General features: G+C 34.4%; 2 protein-coding genes across 2 annotated transcripts; one reads left to right on the top strand and one right to left on the bottom strand.

The window, feature by feature from the left end:
* Nucleotides 1–1,526: 1,526 nt before the first annotated feature.
* Nucleotides 1,527–8,941, bottom strand: LOC102603119 (putative uncharacterized protein DDB_G0294196). The gene is made up of 3 exons (XM_006341257.1): nt 8,442–8,941; nt 4,258–4,536; nt 1,527–2,841 (listed from the first exon to the last, which is right to left on the bottom strand). The coding sequence occupies exons 1-3, from the start codon at nt 8,664–8,666 to the stop codon at nt 1,765–1,767; spliced, it is 1,581 nt and encodes a 526-aa protein (XP_006341319.1). The 5' UTR covers nt 8,667–8,941; the 3' UTR covers nt 1,527–1,764.
* Nucleotides 8,942–13,402: 4,461 nt separating this feature from the next.
* Nucleotides 13,403–16,411, top strand: LOC107059536 (uncharacterized). Its single transcript, XM_015306113.1, has 5 exons — nt 13,403–13,568; nt 13,676–14,886; nt 15,001–15,197; nt 15,724–15,784; nt 15,902–16,411. Exons 1-5 carry the CDS (start codon nt 13,403–13,405, stop codon nt 16,409–16,411), a joined length of 2,145 nt encoding a protein of 714 aa, XP_015161599.1.
* The last annotated feature ends 4,438 nt before the right edge of the window (nt 16,412–20,849 follow it).

Here is a 20,849-nt window from a genome sequence, read left to right on the forward strand (position 1 = left end):
GTGGTATTTTATCAAAACTAACAAAATATCCACAATAATATTTTGATAGTCTATCTTCCATCATTTTAGCAGTTGATCCTACATTATCTGCTATTTCTTGAGTAATATGTAGATTAAATGATGGAAAATTGCTAGAAAATTGTTGATTAAGTTGGATACCTCTAGTAATTCTCTTAGATTCTGTCATTGGAGCGTGATTTAGAGTTTATCAAATCCTAAACGTGATTTCAACTACATACAACAATTTTAAACAAAAATAAAATCATAAAACAAATCTTAAAAAACGGATAAAGATGCATACCTTAATCAAAGGAATTGTGTGAATATCTTTATAAAATACATTTTCCAATTTCTGAAAGGAAAAAAAAACAAACTAGAAGGAACAGAGAGAGGCGGACTTTGAAATGGAGAAGAATTGGAAGATAAAAATATGAGAGAGAGAAAATATTCCCTTTATTTTAAACATATGATAAGGGATTAATTGGGAAATGTGTAATTAAGGTAAGATAAAATAGGAAGTAAATTAGGATACACAATCATTTCTAAAATAATGACATTTTGACATTTTTACTAATATTTATAAAATATGGAGGTTTTTACTAATTAAGTTGTTTTTGACTAGTTTGCTAATTTTTCCATGAATATTTTAGTATTTATCTATCCATTTTTTTAAGACTTTTTAGTTGCATTGGGGCAATGAATATTTTAGTATTGATCTATCCATTTTTTAAGACTCTTTAGTTGCATTGGTGCAATGAATTACTATTTACTTAATATCTTTTAGTATTTATCTATCTTTCTTCTTTTTTTGTAAATTAAAATTTGTTTTTCTGGGATCAAAATAACTGAAAAAATATTCAACTGTATTTTTCTATAGAATACATGTCGAGTGAGTAAACTTAAATATATGTTTATTTAGTTTGTATAATGTTTGGTGACTTTCCACTTTAAAATCAAGAATTTATATTATTTTTTTGAGTTGAAATTCAAATTGTGGCGACAAAAGGTAAATAATAATATATTAACATTCTTGAGATTAAGCGGGTCAAATTAGGTGGATCATGACACAATTTGATTTACTTCACAAGTCCAACGCATTTCAGCCAAAGGCAATTCTAAGCGGATCATAACCTAATCCAATTTCTAATTCAACCTATTCTAATTTCTCTAATTTCAGTCCAACCAACCCATTTAACACGCCTAGTTGGAACCAAATGCATCATCTTTTTACATATAACTCCTAAAAGTTAAAAATGACTTAAAAGTAAATTTGACCAACTTTTAAGCTTAATCCAAACAGCTCAATCTCCACACATCAAAGACTATTTTGGTCATTTTCTCTCAAGTCTAAACTAACTAATTTCAGCATTTAATTCACATTGCTGAAACTAATCCGACTCCTTCAAGTTGAGATTCAAAGAAGTGGCATCTTCTTATTGGAATTACTTTTGCCGTCGTTTGTAATAATAGTGGTGGCCAAACAGTAAACAAAACATGCTTTGTACATATTAAATGAAAGAGAGAAGAAAGGTTTAAAATGGGGGAAGGAAATACCATATTAATAAACAGTAAATACTCTGTAAGCACAAGAAAGAAGTTATATGACAGAAGTAAACAGAGACCGTTTAAATCCAAACAGAGATTGTCCTTTTTCCAAATTTGGTCTGTGATTTTCTTTATTTCCATATATGTACCTCAAACTTCTGTAGAGAAACATGAAGTGGAAACATGTCACCTATCATACCAGCCTTGTGGCGGCTGGCCTTACCCACCATTCATCAATTTGTCCAACACCACATTCAAATCAACTGACTGTCCATTCTCTGTCAGTCTCCGCACAGTTGCTCTTACTTGGTCTCTTGGAAATCCCATATTTGTCACTTTATCAACTACATCATCAATAGGAACTCTACTTCCAGTACGAGGAGAACTAGACCCACTACTAACTGCAGAAGCAGTAGGCAGCGCTTGAGGTAATATTCTTGCTGTGGGAAGCTGTGGGTAACCATTTCCACCACTCTGGCCCATTGAGGGTGAAGCAAGTTGCTGTGATTTCAACGGGTAACCACTGCCATACTGGACTGTGGACCCGCTATAAGGATAAGATTCACCAGGTTCAGTTGATGGGCCATATGCACTGGCAAATCCAGGACCCTGTCTGCTAGATGGGGGCTCAAACATATTAGGGGGAGCTGCATAAAACTGATGGGACACAGGGACTCCACTTGATGGATGAGAGGGAGATTGACTAGTGTTTGCTAGTGGATAGGTCTGCGATGCTATAAAATGTCTCTCCTCAGGATGATGGATCAATGGAGGTTGAGGTTGTGAGGGATTAACAGATGGAAGAGGCGGATGAGTTTGAGAAGGTGGAGGTGGCTGAGAGTACAATGATGAAGGGGAAGGCTGATACTGTTGATGTGGAGGTGGTGGGATAGAAGTCTGTCGCTGCTGATGTGGTGCAGACTGTTGGTACTGCTGACTAGAGTTTTCTGGTGCTTGACCAGTTGATTGGAAGTAAGTTTCTCGTTGAGTGCCAGAAGGAATTGGATTATGGGGAAACTGGTCCTGAAGCTCAACTTGAGGTGGAATTTTCTGTTGCAGAGGGGGTGGTGGAGCATTTGGTGGAGGAAGAGGAGAAGGCGATTGAGCAAGCGCAACAGGAGGAAATTGTTGGTGAGATTGAAGAGGAGCAGATGCCCTATGATGCGCTGAGTCAACATGTGTAGTATTGTGGGTGTCTATTTCCTGCTCAAATTTTGGAACTTGCAATTTTGTGAGCTGCAGTTGAGTATCCATTATATCCTGTTTATTCTTTATGACCTGTACACCATCTTGCACCTACATGAAATTTATGTAACAAGAAAATAACATAGTTCACTAGGATGATACAAAAAGAAAAGGGAAGCAGCTAAAATTTTAATTTCGAATTTCATCTTCTCCTTTTCTTTTTTGGTTTTAGTCCAATTTCAATTTTTTTGTTACTTTTCAATCTGCTTTGACAGGTAACTGAAAATTTGATCTTGCCTAGTATAAAACAGAAATAGAAGCAAGGTCAAATAATTCTTCAAGCAATCACCAAATGAACATCATCATAAATTTTATTCAACATGCTATAGGCGTGATTCTCTCCTTCCAGAATAGGGAGCATCCAAGAATATCCTCTCTCCCAACTTCAGAAAATAAAAAGAATTCCAAAAAATCCATTCAGTTCTTAATAACATTTATCCATTTTCAAATGCTGATATCTTTGTTTTTAGCAAAATCTTTAAAGTAATAGTTGCACTGCTATAGGCCAGGGCCCACCTAGAATATGAAGGGGCCAGTGCATAGATAGCCGATTTTGGGAAAACCTTTAAGCCTAACCGTGTATAAAAATTAGCAAGTTTATCCACTTTAGAACCAACTTCAGGCATACACAACTGAAATTGCAAAATTCATGTTTGAAAATTGGCAACAAACATCCTGACATATTTTCCTGAAGTTTGGCTTGCCATGACCAAACTTCCAACATTTTGCCTGAAGTTTGACTTGCCAAGGCCAAAAATCCGACAGTCGCGCCTGAAGTTTGGCTTGCCAAGGCCAAACATGTATATCTGAAGTTTTTTTTTTTTTGATGAAGTAAATGTAACATGTATATCTGAAGATTTGCTTAAGTTTAGACTACCAATCTTCATCCCTGACAATGTTTTCAAATTTTTCCAACAACCCCCACTTGATTTAAAATTTATTTTTTATATTTGAAATTCAAGATCCACTTCTTCAAGCTTAGAACAATGATGAATTTAGTGCTGAAAACACTTGACAGACTATGGATGCAAAGTTTTTAAAAGGCCCTAGATGGTGTTGCGCAATACATAATGACGCAACTCGGAAACAGGAACCATTGCAGTGACGCAAATTGAGAACAATTCACGAAACATCTCTATAGCTCAAAACCTAGAGAATTACTTCCGCCACCTAACATAATTAGAGAATTCTCTCCTTGCAAGACTGGATTGTATCAATAAGAGTATATTTATGCCGAGGGTATTTCTCTAAAAGAATGATACTTAAGATGACACAGTAATACAAAAAGGCAGGGTGCGAAATTCCTAAGATTAGTGTAATCAGCAAGCACGAGAAAACGATAAGTATATGAATAAGATAAGTGCAACTTTAATCAACGAAGGATCCCAAAAAATGCAGCCTACACTTGCCCAGCTGTACAGCAGTTTAGTTAAAGAACAAAGTAGGAAGAAACTGAATAGATGATACCTCTCTGAGAATATTTTCCACCAGTCTTAGTTTTCCATCAGTGTTCCCATGGTTATTATCGACAGACAACTTGAGTTCCACAACAAAAGCTTCAATCTGGTGACTTCTAGTTTCTAATTGTGATAGTCGAGCGCTCACACTCTCTATTGCATGTAGAAGATTATCAGCATACTTCTTCACAGTATGATCAATTTCAGATAACAAAGATGCATCAATAGTGCTCAAATCTTTCTCCACGATGAGTTTGGCTGGTTCTATTGAGTCAGCAGAACTATAATTCTGCATTGAATTAGAGAAATAACAATTACAGAATCCCTATTATTGACAGAATGTATGTATATTTCCAAAATCTGACCCAACAATGCATGTCAAACTCCAACTACAGGATTCAGCATAACACACATGAATAGCAAGAGAAATGAGAAACAGATAAAAACAAGAACACTAGTGCCACAAAATTCCACAATCAACTAGTGCAGATAGGAGGAGTACCCTGGACATGTACTAAGAGAAGCATAAACATAGTCTTTCCTTGCTGATGCTGTTCAAATTGAGAATCATATCATAGCAAAAGATAATTGGAAAATTAGAAAGATCAGTTGATAGGAGGAGTACCCTGGACATGTACTAAGAGAAGCATAAACATAGTCTTTCCTTGCTGATGCTGTTCAAATTGAGAATCATATCATAGCAAAAGATAATTGGAAAATTAGAAAGATCAGTTGATAGGAGGAGTACCCTGGACATGTACTAAGAGAAGCATAAACATAGTCTTTCCTTGCTGATGCTTTTCAAATTGAGAATCATATCATAGCAAAAGATAATTGGAAAATTAGAAAGATCAGTTGACCTACTTCCTCTCCTATGCATAAATAAAGGCCAAGTAAAAGCTTTGTTTTCATATACTAGTATCTTCTTTGATGCTTCTTCATCTAGATGTGCCAGAATGAGAAAAATTTCAGTATACCTTGTTTTTTTTTTTTTAACAGGTAACAACTTTGTATTATAAACCAGTACTTGGGAACCCTTTACAAAAGAAAGTGCAAAAGAGAAAATAATAAAAAACAAGGTGAAACAGGATACAATCCTAACATGAATCTGAAACATCCAGGATTGTCTCTGTATCTTCAGGATATGACTTTGTACACCAGAAACAAAATAGCAGAACACAGTTCAGCTTGATCTTCTGTATAGTGCTACTTCTGTTCTCAAAATATCTGGGATTCCTTTCTTTCCAGATGGTCCACCAAATACAGGCTGGAATTACCCTCCAGTTTCTTCTGCTCTTAGCCCCAACCCCAGCCTCCTCCCAGCTAAAAACAGTGTCAACAATCTTACTAGGCATTGTCCAGGAGATGCCCCTGAGATTTTGAGAAATCTTCCATAGCTGACCTGTGACTTCACATGCTAAAATAAATGCTTACAGTTTCAGCTTCAGTCCCACATAGACGACAGTTTAAAGCTAAGATAATGCCTCTTCATCAAGTTCTCATGTGTAAGCATAACAACCAAGTAAAGCAAGCAACCTTATGTGGTAACTTTACTTTCCAGATGAGTTTCCATCCAAGGCCAGATAAAGTTTTGTGGTTCTGTAGTAATGACAATTTTATACCCTGAGTTCACTTTATACGGTCCCTTGGTGTGTCCAGTCCACAACTCCCCCTCTTGCAACCTCTAAGAAGTTTTGAGATGTTTAAAAAGTTCAGTTAATCTAGGTATTTCCCAGTCATTCATCAGTATCCTTAAGGTTAGCTCCCAACCTTGAGGTGACCACATCTCAGCCACCGTCTTACTCTGGTGTATATATGAACAAACAAATTGAAAAAATAAATTATGATAACGTGAAATATCAATTGTTTAGTGTCGCCTCTTCAAGAGAGGCTCATTGGCAAGGATAAGTATGCCTTAGAACCTTGACGACACAGAAGCGCACATAAAGCGAGGCGAAGCGCTCAACACGTTTTGAGCGTTGCTTTAGGGCTTAAGCGCGCCTTTGATAACATAACACGGCTCACACTTCTCCAAAACTGCATCTGATATCTCTTTGGATCTTGATTTTGCACCCAGTGGCATCCCAAGATAGACAATGGGTAACTGACCCACTTAACCTCCTAAAAAAGAAGACAAAAGCTCCAAATTAGGAACATACTTAATGGGATAAATATGGCTTTTCCTCCAGTTGATATGAAGACCTGAGGTTCCTTCAAAGGAAACCAGCCTGCATTGCTGGCTAATTCAGATTTCAGGGACTAGAATAACTGATCTAGCTTCTCCCTTGAGAGACAGGATACTCATGTACCTACCATGGTCATTATACTTCCTCGTACCATAGATATTAGCCACTTGATCCTTTTTCCTCCATCTCCTCACCATGTTCTTTTGGTCATTTGAATCCTCCCTAAGAATAAAGCAGACCCATTCCATAATCTTCTTGCCGAGGGTTATCCTTCTCAACCCACTCAACCCAGATATTGTTGCATGCTATGTTGCTCGGACTCTTCAAAAATGTCAACGGCTGCGTGTCGGATTCGCCAAAAGTAGTGTATTTTTGAAGAATCCGAGATGGGTGCGACATCAAAAGTGAAGAGTCCGCGCAACTAAGGTTGCATGAGGTCCATTTGGTAATATCAAAAGACTTGAAACCAGCATTAGAGCATATTCTGTTTTCCCCCATGACAAAGACAGAGCTAATCAAGAGATAAAAAGGGAAGAGGTTTTTATCAATAAAGACAATGTGGGTGGTTACTGTTGGCAGGAAGGAAAAAAGGCTGATTCCGGTGAACCTACGCGGAAAGGAGATCTTCTACAGTCCTAGAAAGTAGGAGGGAGAAAAACTTTGGTAAACATGTGTGGGAGCATTCTACACATACATATCTATTATTTGTTGTCTAACGTTTTTCTGATTTCAGTATACTTTGTAGGTTGATTACATCCACAAATTTCCAGCAACTTGAGCAACTGTTTCCTTTAAAAAAAAAACTTGAGAAAGGAAGGTAAGCCCCCCTTTGATAGTGCAGGAGATCATCTAGAAAACAACCAACAAGGAGAATTGGGACACACAAAATTGGAGAAGAAGGGAATGTGCCACATCCCCCTCCCCCTCCAAGCAAAAAAAAAAAAACAGAAGCAAACCTAGGGTGTATACTTGAATCACATAAGGAAAGAAAATATAAGTAATCATATAGGGAAAGAAAAAAATAACTTACAGTCCAATAGTTTCTGGAGCAAACATTCTTTTTGATAAGGGTTTCAGGAGCAATCTTAAATGTTCACTTCTTCTAAGGGTTTAGCTTATAGTAGAACATTATGCACAGCAAGACATCAATAAGCAGGATGTGGCTTCCAACACCACCACTCAGTTAGACACCTCCTAAGAATTTAGAGTTCCATTTCCTTGTCCTACTGTTTACTGATTAAGCAGTTTAATATCCATAGCGCATATCCTAGTTCAGAATTACCTAATCAACATGAAGAATATCTCAATAGGAATTTTCCTTGCCTTCATTTAGCTCAGCGTTCATAAAAGAAAGATAATATTGCAATAAAAGATGTGAAAACGAAAATGTCACATCTAGACCACAAAATGTTTCCTGACATCCAACTCCAAGTCGATGGTAAGCCTATTGAACATCTGAAGCAGATAATATACCACTCACTACAGACCATATCTAACCTCTTCAAATTGCATCATTAAACAACAAAAGTCCAAGTTGGGACGTGCATGTGTTAACTGAATCCTACTGTACTGGATCCAAATGAAACAGACAATCAATTAAGAGGATCCACCTGGCCAAACCCTACTGAAGGAAATGATATTGAGTCAACATACATGCAAAACAACACTAATCAACCACAAAGATTGCAACAACAACAACTAAATACCCAGTGGAATCCCAATAGTGGGACCTTGGGAGAGTAGAGTGTACCACTATCGACCCTCATCTCAAGTGTAGCAAATCCAAGTAGAAAGAATAAGAAAACACAGCAACTAACAAAGGAAACTAGCCACAACCACAAAGATTGCAACAAATAGAGAAAAATCGAAGCTCACACCAACATAACAAGAAAATCAAAAGCAGGTGTTCATTGTGGGGTCAGATAGACAGATTGAAACGGTTAATTGAGATACTAATACAAGTATAGACATACATAAGCATGTAAAAAAGATAGAGAGGAGCGATTACAGTGTTGGTTTTGGTATCAGCAGAATTCCAAGCCCTAGCTCCATCAACCTGAATCCAATCAATGTTATAATTGGGGAACGATTCAATTGGGCGAACAGGATGGTTTTCCCCCTTTACACCGCCGGTGATGTGATGTTGGTCGTCGTGAAGGTTGATGAAGTCATTGTTGCTGAGTGAGCTCGATAGATCCATGATCTGTTTATCCATATACTGCGACGTATTCATTCGATGCTCTGGTCACACTAGTGTTCGTCTGATTTTGGATTACCTCACCTCAAACTGAAGAAAACTATGGAGGTTACCTTTTATTTATTCCACAATGATCGGAATTCGGAACACACACAAAAGTCATTAACGTTGCTCGCAAGTACAGGTGACAATTTCAATCACTCCATTTAACCTATATACAATTCGCAACTAACATTTAGCGATAATTATGTGAGTTGCGTTTTAAATTTGTATAAGGCAGTCATTTCAATTTCGACCTATTATACAAAATCTATTTTCTCTCTCCATAATCCTTTTACTTTATTTTCTCCTTAATTCACTCAACATAAATAGATTTGAAAATTTGAAAATTTCATTCTTTTTCTCTCAATTCGTGATTTCAAATTTTCAGGGCAACAATTGTGCGGTTTCCATTTTTTATTTGCTTTGGTGGTTTCATTCTTCTTCGTTTGACTTGTATTTATATATGATGGTGATTTTCTTTGATTTTTCAGTTTTATCATCATATACAATTAATTCATTTTTGTTTAACTTTTTAAAGTTTTGATGGTTATATTTGTATAACTTCAAACAATTTTTTGAGATTTATGATATTTATATAATTCAGAAATTTATATAATTTCAAACAACAGAGTAACCCAATGATCCAGCATGATCTCAGGGAGCTAGCACAAAGGGGGAGAAGGCTACCAGATGGAGTTTTTGTTGAAGAATGGTTTACCCCACCTATATTTATAGTAGAAGCATTTAATTTTGATAAGAATCAACCGTTGGTAGAACATCCAGGAATGTCTATATGTAATCTAGTTAATAGCTCACATAGATGTGAGAGGCTACATTTGAATGCTGGCAGTACATCGGGCACTGTTGATGTAATGACGCTTATGTTTTAAGTTTATTAATATAACATCCTATTATTACAAAAAAAAAAAGATCTACAGTTGTATTTATATTTGTATAATTTTAAAATTGTGTATAGTTAGCCTGATTGTATAGTTGTGCTCATATTTGTATAATTTTGAATTATATATAGTTACCCTGGTTGTATCGTTGTACTCATATTTGTATAATTCTGAAATTGTCTACGGTTATCACAATTGTATATTTGTCCTTGTATAATTCCAAAATTGTATATAGTTACCATAATTGTATATTTGTATATATTTTGTTTAATGTTTGGGATTTGTTTCTGATTATTTCATTTTTGACATGATTTGTTAGGGAGTACAATTTATTCTCAAACAAGCTCCAATTAATGCCCCTCATAAGCAATGTTAATACAAATATTGGTATAATGGAATAATATCCGTATAATAGATGACTTACGCAAGTGTCTGCCTGAAGATGCATTCAATCATTTTAGCGCAACAATTTATACAAATCAAACTGGTACGTACTAGCTTATACAAATACGTACAAAGATAGCTTAATTATATTATTATAAATATATCTTCTTCTTACTTATTCAATTCAAATACAATTGAAAATCGTTCTTCCACCAGAACATCAATTATCAATGGATTCATTATGAAAATTTAAAAAGTCGAAGTGAATACAAATCAAATAATATACAATTTTGACCAAATCTTCAATAAATATTGTTACAAATACAATTTCAACAAATTACATAACTCATCTATAAGTAATTTGATTTGATTGATTCAGAACACAAAAAAGGACGTGAATTCATTGAATCATGTACGATTTGTATAATCAACAAAGAAACTAATTGATTTTTTTTAGTTACACACGTCGATTTCATAAACTAGAAAGAATCGTGTTGTTAATATGGAGGAAGTCATATTTGGTATGAAACCCTAATGAGATACTATTCTGTTATTTATGGAATTGTTTACCATTTTTAATCAAAATTGCCTCTCATTTTAATAAAATAAAATTGAATTCTGAACTGTATAAATTAATAAAAACATGTGAATTATACAAAAGAGAATGCCCATAACAACTGAAATTGTAGCTACAACCCGTAATTATGCAATCTCTAGCTAAGGAGCCTAATTAAATTTTCTATAGTAGCTATTTGCGAAATTTACTCGTATATTTATCCTTATCGGACCACGACCCAAATAATTTACTTGAGATACCCCTTGTTTGCACGGACCAGTGGTTCTTTTGTTCTTCTTTTTTGTCTTGTCATTTATGTCTTTGTACTTCAGTTATTATTTTTATTTTATCATTTATTGACTTTGTACTTTAATCGAAAAAGGATCATATTTCCCCTTGTATTTTTACAAAAACGTTATATTTGCCCTTATCATACTTTTTTGACTTATTTGCCTCTGTCATACAACTTTAGGCACATATTTATCCTTAGACTATTAAGTTTCACGTTTCCACTTTTATCATCCTACATGGTGTTATATATATATATAATCTGCTTAAAATCTCCTCCTAATTGAATTAAGGAAAAAGGATAAATATACCCCCGAACTATCGTAAATGGTATCTAAATATCTTTCGTTATACCTTTGGGACACTGATGTCCTTACGGTCCAAATTTTGGGACATATATAACCTTTCTAGTAACGACGGGATCTAAAAACGCCTACCCAAAAACCACCCGGATTTATTAAAACCCACAAACAAATTATAACCCAAAATCATCTACTCTTTTATCCACCCATTTTAATTCTCAATTCCATTATAAACAGACCCACATGATTTTTTGTTAGCAAATGCAATTTCATAAACCCATTTTGATCCTCAATTGATTATAAACAAACCTAAAAGAATTTTTGTTAGCAACTGTCAGATGAATTTTTGTTATATTTATATTTATAAAAATAATTTATAATACTCCACTATAAACACTTTTTTTCTCCTAAAACTTTGGTAGCAATGGAGCACGTCAAATTCTTTGACCTCCAAGTTGTGGTTGTGGTTGAGGAGAAGAAAGAATTATTTGACCTCCATTATAAATTCTTTTAAATTACTTTTTAAAAGCTAAATATAATAGTCACATTTTTAGCATTACTATGAATTTCATTGAATACTACATCAAATTATTTCTTTTCCTCAATCACAACTGGTGCATCTGCTGCTCGACCAGGGGCATTGACGACAACTGCGGATCCAAAGATGCGGCTGAAACTCCAAGCTTGACTACCTTCTTCGGTGCTTCAATGGTGGTAAGAGGGCAGAGGAAAGTTGCTCGGTAGTGGTGGAGTTTGGGAGTGCGAATGGGGAGTTCTAGGGTTTTGGTGTGGAAGAAAATGGAAGCCTTTTAATTTGGATTTGGTGGAGAAGATGATAAGTGTTTAGAGAAGTTTTGGGTTATAATTTGGGTGGGCTTTTTAATTAATCTGGGTGGGTCTTTTATTTATGGGTTGAAATTTCATAAAATTTGGATAGACGTTTTAGATTGCGACACGTGTCCCGCCATTAGTAGAAAGGTTATATAAGTCCCAAAATTTGGACGGTAAGGACATCAATGTCCAAAAAGTATAACGAAAAGTATTTGGATACCATTTACGATAGTTCGGGATATATTTGTCCTTTTATACCCAATCAATATTATAACCACCAATTTAACAAATAAAACTTCCAATCTGTAGACGAAAATATTATGATTCAATGTAATCCAACATGATTCAATTAGGTATACACATAAGAAAATAATAATCAGTTTTCCAATTTGATTCAACTCCAACTCAATCCCAAATAAGGTGAGATCTACTATATGAACCATTTATATCATGCTCTAATTATTTTTAAGAAAAAATCTGGTAACCAAAAATTTTATGGACAACCGTGCGATAAACGTCATCAAATTTATTTCCAAGACAAACTGCATCAACGATTATTCCATAGGATAGCAGGGCTTGAAATGGTACCATCACCTGAACAATAACAAACAAAATAATTTAATAAATCAGTAACCCATTAATTATTCTTAACATATATCCAATTACTAAAATCACGAATGTAAAAAAATGTTCTAATACAAAAAACCTCATAGTCTTCATTGTATTTCCACATAGTAAGACCGTAAACGAATCCATTTCTAATTCGTCATTTTTCAATCGGTTAGAGTTGAAGTCCCTCTATAATATTGATTGGACATAATAATTAAATTAGGAGGAAATTTTAAGTGAACTAAATATATTTATCTATGTAGGTGTTACGTAGGATGATAGAAGTGGTGATATGAAACTTAATAGTCCAGGGATAAATATGTGTCCAAAGTTGGATGACACGAACAAATTAACCAAAAAAGTATGACAAAGGGCAACTATAACTGTTGTGATGTAAAGTAGGTGACATTAGTGTTAATAGTTATTTAGTAACAAAAAGGGCAATTTAGTCTATCAAGAAGAGTTAGATATAACTAACTCAATGCACTGTTATCAAAGTAGTTACAAGGATAGCTCTATAAATAGCTACTCTCCATTGTATTTTTGCTTTAAGCCGATATATGAAATCATCTCCTCTCTTCTTCTTCTTTCTCATTCTCTTCTCTAAATCTTTCATTCATGATTGAGCTTCTTTAGTTTACGATCATGGTATCAGAGCTTTGTGCTTCAGTCTGATTAGAAGCTGAAGTCGGTATTGTTCAAAGAATCAATTATCTGATTCATTGATTCATGGAAGTGTGTTAAAGGTGGTCACATATCGTAGTTTAAGATAAGGCTGGAATCTGTATTGTTTGTGTTTGAACTGTTAGCTATACTGATTAGCTATTTGTTTCCGCGATTTGAAGCTCAATTTGATCATAAATGGCACCTGAAAGTAATTCGACTGATCTACCTCAAAATGGATCCGCAACTTTTATTTCTCAAACTAGCAGTTCAGTGCAAGGACAAGGTATTGTTTATAATCATCCTCTGTTTCTTAATCCTACTGATGTTAGTGGTATTAGCTTGATTTCGTTTCAATTGCTTGGTAATGAAAATTATATGCTATGGATAGATTTATTCGTTTAGCATTGTTAGGAAGAAATAAGTGTGGGTTAATTGATTGAACTGTTAGAAAGGAAATGTATGGTGTAGAATTGTGGGGACATTGGGAAAGGGTGAACGCAATTGTGTTGTCCTTGTTGTTGAACTCTGTGTCCAAAAGTTTGTTGAGTGGTCTTGCATTTGCCTCTAGTGCGTTTGATGTTTGGACTGATCTAAGAGAAAGGTTTGATCGAGTAGATGGTTCTAGAACCTATAGTTTGCACAAAGACATATCTTCTATACAGCAGGGTACTGCATTTGTTTCTGAGTATTACACAAGGCTTAAAACTCTGTGGGATGAGTTTGAGATATTAGTGCCAACTCCTTGTTGCAATTGTGAGATTTCAAAATTTATGACTCACATGAACAGACAGAAGGTATATCAGTTTTTAATGGGATTGAATGAATCCTATCAACAAGCCAGGAGTCAGATTCTTATGCTAGATCCATTACCAACAATTAATCATGTGTATTCTATGATAGTTGGAGATGAATGTCAAAAGGTTGTGGTAACCTGTACTACTAGTTTGGGAATGACATCTATCAGTTTGGATTCCTCTGTTGCTATGTACTCAAAAGCTGGTAGTAGTTCAGGTGTTGGTAGTAGCTCTGGTGTGAATCAGAAGGTCAAAAGGAATTCCCTACTAATATGTGATTTTTGCAAGTGTAAAGGTCATAGCAAAGAGTTTTGCTATAAAATAGTGGGTTATCCTCCTGATTTTAAATCCAAAAGGAAGGTACAAGGGGGGTCTAGTCCACAAGCTAGCAGTCCTTCTAGTCATTATCTATCAACCCATGCCAACTTTACATATGGTCTCAATACAAATATTCCTCCACCTGGCTGGGGAATCTCACTTAACCAACAACAACTTATGAATGGTCATGCTCCTGAAGTGTCATCTACTATTACTCCAAATAGAATAAGTCAAGCTGAGAGAGAGGTTCAACAGATGTTACATGGTTGCACATTTACAAAAGACCAATATGATCATATTTTGAAGATGGTTCAACAGAAATCAGATGTTTCTACTGTTTCTGCTTGCAACACTGCTAGTACTTCAGGTAAAACTTCTTCTGTTATTAATCACAGTCAAGTATGGATTGTTGATACAGGTGTAACAAATCATATGGTCTCTAGCTTGGACATGATGGTGGAAGATTCAGTGTCAAAGCTTGCAGAAGTTAAACTTGTGTATCTACTAAATGGTACTACCATACAAGTATCTCATGTTGGTTCATGTGCTTTATCAACCAGAAGTCTGGTCACTAATGAATTGCATGTTCCTGACTTCAAGTACAATATGTTATCAATCAGTCAACTCACAAAGGAGTTAGGGTGTTCTATCACATTCTTTTCTAACTTATGTGTTTTTCAGGAGCTCTGCAGTGGGAAGGTGAAGGAAGTTGGTAAGGAAGAAGGTGGTTTGTATCTACTAATGAAGCACTTCACCAATAAAAGTGATTCAAGTCCTGGAAAAGAAGTTGCATTTACTGTCAATAATACAAAGGCAGTAGACATGGAGTTATGGCATCAAAGACTGGGACATGTGTCTTCTGCAGTTCTTGCAAGGATGTTTGCTATAAGTCAACAAACTATGTGTAAAGTGACTAATTGTTCTGTATGTCCTTATGCTAAACAAACTAGATTAGTTTTTCTTGTGAGTAGTATAAAAACTACAGCTTGTTTTGATTTGATACATGTTGATGTTTGAGGACCCTATGCTACACCTACAGTTGATGGTAGCAAGTATTTTCTTACCATTGTTGATGACTTCTCTAGGATGACATGGTTATTTTGCTCAAACATAAGTCAGTTGTGTGTGTTTCTATTAAAGAATTCCTTTTGTTTGTTAAAACTCAGTTTGAGAAACAAGTCAAAATTTTAAGGTATGACAATGGTGCTCAGTGTGTATAAGTATGTTCAAGGAAATGGGCATTCTGCATCAAAGATCATGTCCTCATACTCCTCAGCAAAATGGTGTTGTTGAAAGGAAACATAGGCATTTACTTGAGGTCACAAGAGCACTCAGATTTCAGGCTAACATACCATTGAGATATTGGGGTTAATGTGTGTTAGTTGCCACTTATCTCATTAACAGGTTGTCTAGTAGTGTACTTAAGTATGAGACACCTTACGAGAGGCTGTATGGTCGACAACCAGTATTGACTCACCTCAAGACTATATGATGTTTGTACTTTGCCAAACATTTGACTGAACATGAAAAAATAATGCCAAGGGTCAGGTCTGCAGTTCACATGGGATACTCTGAAATTCAGAAAGGATATATTCTCCTTGATCTAGGTAAAATATCATTTTTTGTAAGTAGAGATGTGGTTTTTAGAGAGGATCAGTTCCATTTTGCTCAGGTGTCTAGTCCTGCTCAAGAGAAGTTATTCCCAGACTCTCTACATGATTCTGCAGCCACTCCTAGTCTAGATTACATGTTGTCCCTTCAGTGTCCTACCACTGCATGCCCTTCTCGAGTTCCACATGATGAGACTGAGTTGCCTTTAAGTAATGTAATACCTGGTCCTGAGGTGGCTCCTGATGAAGTAGTAGCAAATTCTATTCCTAATGGTTCTAGGTTGGTTTCTGAGTCTAGAAGATCCTCTAGACATAAACAACCTCCAGTTTGGATGAAAGACTTTGTCTCATGCCCTCTCAATAAGGTTGTTCCCCACTCCATTTGCAACAATATAAGCTATGATCATCTCTCATATTCCTATCAGTCTAACATTGTTGCTACCTCTATAATCAAAGAACCTGAACCTACTCTGAAGCTGTGAAAGATCAAAGGTGGGTGGATGCTATGCAGTCTGAAATTCAGGCCCTTGAAAGTAATCATACTTGGGAGATAATTGATCTACCACCTGGCAAGAGACCTATAGGTTGTAGATGGATTTACAAAGTCAAGTATATATCTACTGGTGAGGTTGAGAGATTTAAAACAAGGCTGGTGGCTAAGGGGTATAGCCAACAGGAAGGGATAGAACAAGGAAACTTTTTCTCCAGTAGTTAAGATGGTCACAGTCAGAACCATTGTGTCACTTGCAACTTCAAGGCATTGGCATATCCATCAAATGTATATGTTTAATCCCTTCTTGCATGGTGACTTAGATGATGAGATCTATATGCAATTGCCAAAGGGGTTTGTCAGTCAAGGGGATAAGGTATGTAGGCTGACCAAATCCCTTTATGGTCTCAAACAGGCCCCTAGACAATGGAATCATAAACTGATTGAAGCACTACTTAAACTGAAGTTTCAACAAAGCCAACATGATCATTCCATGTTTATTAACAAAGCAGAAGAGGGGATCATTATAGTACTTGTGTATGTGAATGATATGTTGATAACTGGCAGTAGCCTAAAGCTGGTAGAAGACACAAAGAGGACACTGCAACTAGCATTCAAGATGAAGGATCTGGGTGAGTTAAAGTATTTCCTAGGAATTGAATTCACTAGATCAACAGATGGCATATTAATGCATTAGAGAAAGTATGCTCTTGAGCTTATATCTGAGGTTGGCTTATCAGCAACCAAACCTGCAGGAACCCCTATTGGCATCAATGTTAAACTAACATCAAAATTATATGATGACCATGTAAAGAAGGGTCAGACAGAGACAGAGGATCCCTTGGTAGATCAAACAATGTATCAAAGATTAATAGGCAAGTTGTTGTATTTGAATATGACAAGACCTGATATAACATTCAGTACACAAACTCTTAGTCAATTCTTACAGAAACCAAAGAAGTCACACCTTGATGTTGCACTAAGAGTAGTCAGATATATAAAGAGACAACCTAGACAAGGTTTGTTATTGTCCAGTAACTCAGATGAGTTGGTGACTACCTTCTGTGATGCTGATTGGGCTTCCTGTATGTTAACCAGGAAGTCTGTAACAGGGTATATGGTGAAAGTTGGTCAGTCATTAGTCTCTTGGAAGGCAAAGAAACAAACAACAGTGTCGAAAAGCTCAGTTGAAGCTGAATATAGGAGCCTTGCCTCCACTGTGTCAGAGTTAGTATGGTTGGTTGGATTGCTGAAAGAAGTAGGAGTTGAAGTTCAATTGCCAGTCCAAGTTTACAGTGACAGTAAAACAACGATTAAAATTGCTGCAAATTCAGTATACCACGAAAGGAAAAAACTTATTGAAATCGATTGTCACTTTATAAGGGAGAAACTACAACAATGATTAATCAACTTGAATTATCTTTCTACAAGAGATCAGCCTGCAGACGTATTGACCAAAGGACTATCTAGACTTCAACATGAACACCTACTATCCAAGCTAGGAGTGCTAGACATTTTTGCACCACCAAGCTTGAAGGAGAGTGTTGTGATGTAAAGTAGGTGACATTAGTGTTAATAGTTAGTTAGTAACAAAAAGGGCAATTTAGTCTATCAAGAAGAGTTAGTTATAACTAGCTCAATGCACTGTTATCAAAGTAGTTACAAGGATAGCTCTATAAATAGCTACTCTCCATTGTATTTTTGCTTTAAGCCGATGTATGAAATCTTCTCCTCTCTTCTTCTTCTTTCTCATTCTCTTCTCTAAATCTTTCATTCATGATTGAGCTTCTTTAGTTTACGATCAATAACCTTATTCTAAAAGTACAAGGCAAATATTGTTATAAAACTAAAGAAAAATAAGACAAGAAATATAGAAGATGAAAATAATAGAAATATGGAGACAAGAGATGAGAGCTTTTCTTATTATTCCAACTCTTCAAGAGTACACCAAATCTTCAAGTCTGTACAATATGAACCCTTATGCCTCTGATCTATTTATAGTGTAACATAGAGGCATACAAAAGGTTAGTCATAAACATGACATTAACATGAATATAATGGAGGAGGTTATGGAAGTGAAATGTTACAAGAATTATGATTATAAAGTTGGAGGTTATGGTTATCTTCATAATGGAGAAAAGTAATGGAGATAATGGGTGAGAGTAACTTCTTGGTGTAGTGGACATCCACAATATAATATTTTATAACAAATATGACCCTTTTCCATACTTCAACTTATTGTTTCTGTCCTGTTATTTATTGTCTTTGTACTTAAATTTACTATTAGTTTTGTCTTTTGACTGATTATTTTTGTCCCCTCTCATTTATTATTTGGTTTATTTTATTTTTGTGTATTTTTTTCTTTTTATGTTATTTTTTCTTTCTTTTATTTGAATATAAACATAGTTTTAATGGTTGATTATGTTTTACTAAAATGATATATAAAATAAATAATTAGCTGACAATAAAAACAGTTATAAGGAATATTGAATTTACTAATTATTTAATAAAATCTAAATTAATAGAGACACAATTTTTTGTTTTTTATTAGATTATCTTCTTTTATTACATTTCTTTTTAAAGATAGAAAAATATAAAAAAACTATTATCTTATTATTTTTAGACTGAAAAAAATTAAAGTAAAAATAAAATAATAAACAAATATATTAATAAATAATTAAGAATGACTACAGAGTGTCTCATTAAAGGATTAGACCAAACCTCTATGATACCACAAAGCCACAATAGTATCATTAAGCACTAAAGCAAATCTCAATGATACCATAAAAGAATGTACGTAATTATAGTGTGACGACATAATGGTGGTCTCACAGTAGGATTGAAGAATTCCTCATGAATGATGCCAAATATATTGTGATGATATCATGAAGGGCTCACCAATGGACTGAAGTAAATATCATGATAATATATAGATATATTTTTATAGTATCAGGAAGGTCTCATCGAAGGACAGAAGGAATTCTTAGTGCAACTATAACAACATATTCATATATTGTGATAGTATCATACATAAGTTGGCGAGTGTTACAAATTATATGAAGTTGGCATATGATACCATGTCAATATATGGTATGTTGTGATGGTATCATTGAAAAATTATAAGTTTCTCCCTTGAAAGACTGCTCATTACTCAATAATATCATGTTATTATATGTATAATGTGTTGGTATCATTGAGCAATGAGTTGGTTGTACATGAATGAACGTAGGAAACCTTATTGATATCATAGAAATATATGATATTGTCATGGTATCATTAATGCATGAGTAATTTTGTGAATGAATAAAGGAAGAAAACCTTAGTGCTACCATAACAATATGTTCATATACTGTGATGGTATCATACATGATATGAGGATTGTTACTGATTATATGAAACAATTCTTAATGATACCATGCTAGTAAATGATATATTGTGATGATATCATTGAGAAATTATGATTTCCCCCTTGAAGGTTTGATCAACAGTCAATGATATCATGTTATTATATATATATATATACTACAAAAAAATGCTTAATTTGTAGCAATTAACTTGCGGGAGTTTTTAGAAATCCCACGTATAATTCATTTTGTGACATTTTCTTTTGACCCCCACAATATAAAACTTTTTGTGGTGGTTTTATTAAGGAGGTTAGAAAATCACCACAATTTAATATTATTTGTGGCGATTATCTACCCCCAAAAAATTGTTAAATTCGTTACTTTATTTATTTTATTTTATTTTAATCTTTTTTCAAATTATATAATACAATACATTTGATATTGAAAGTTAATTTCATCATATATTCACACCCTTTTCCTTCTTCATTTTAACTTGATTGTAATTTTTTGATCCTCTATTTCTTTTATCTATTAAAATATTTTTTGAATATTTTTTTTTACTTTGTAGATGTAATTTCACTTCAACATTTTATCTAATATGGTTATACTTTACTTTGTATTATTTAGTGATTTTGGTTATCATAACTCAAAATTTTAAATTTTATAATTATCAAATTATATATATATATATATATATATATATATATCAATCAACAATCGCGTCAAAATGTTCCTTCACGTGTATATCAAAGAAGAATAGTGATACCTCAAATTCCACTAAACTTCAAACTCGTTCAACTAATTAAAGTTTATTTAAGCTTTTATAGTACTTGTTGATTTTTTAAGGTGAAACGTTTTAATCAATAGTCATTACAAATTAATAAAAATTTAAAAATAAAAGCTTGTTCTATGTAATAAAAAAAAATCTTTTTATCTTTTATTTTGACCCAACTCAACCAAAACTTAATACCTCTCCCTCCAAAATATTTAAAAAGCTTAAAAATATAATTAATTTCCCCCTAAAAACCTTTCAAATCCAATCAAAATGAAATAACTACCCTCCTTCCCACCCATTCCTACTAAAAC

The sequence above is a fragment of the Solanum tuberosum genome, unplaced genomic scaffold (assembly GCF_000226075.1).
Source record: "Solanum tuberosum cultivar DM 1-3 516 R44 unplaced genomic scaffold, SolTub_3.0 scf00024, whole genome shotgun sequence".
Lineage (NCBI taxonomy): Eukaryota > Viridiplantae > Streptophyta > Magnoliopsida > Solanales > Solanaceae > Solanum > Solanum tuberosum.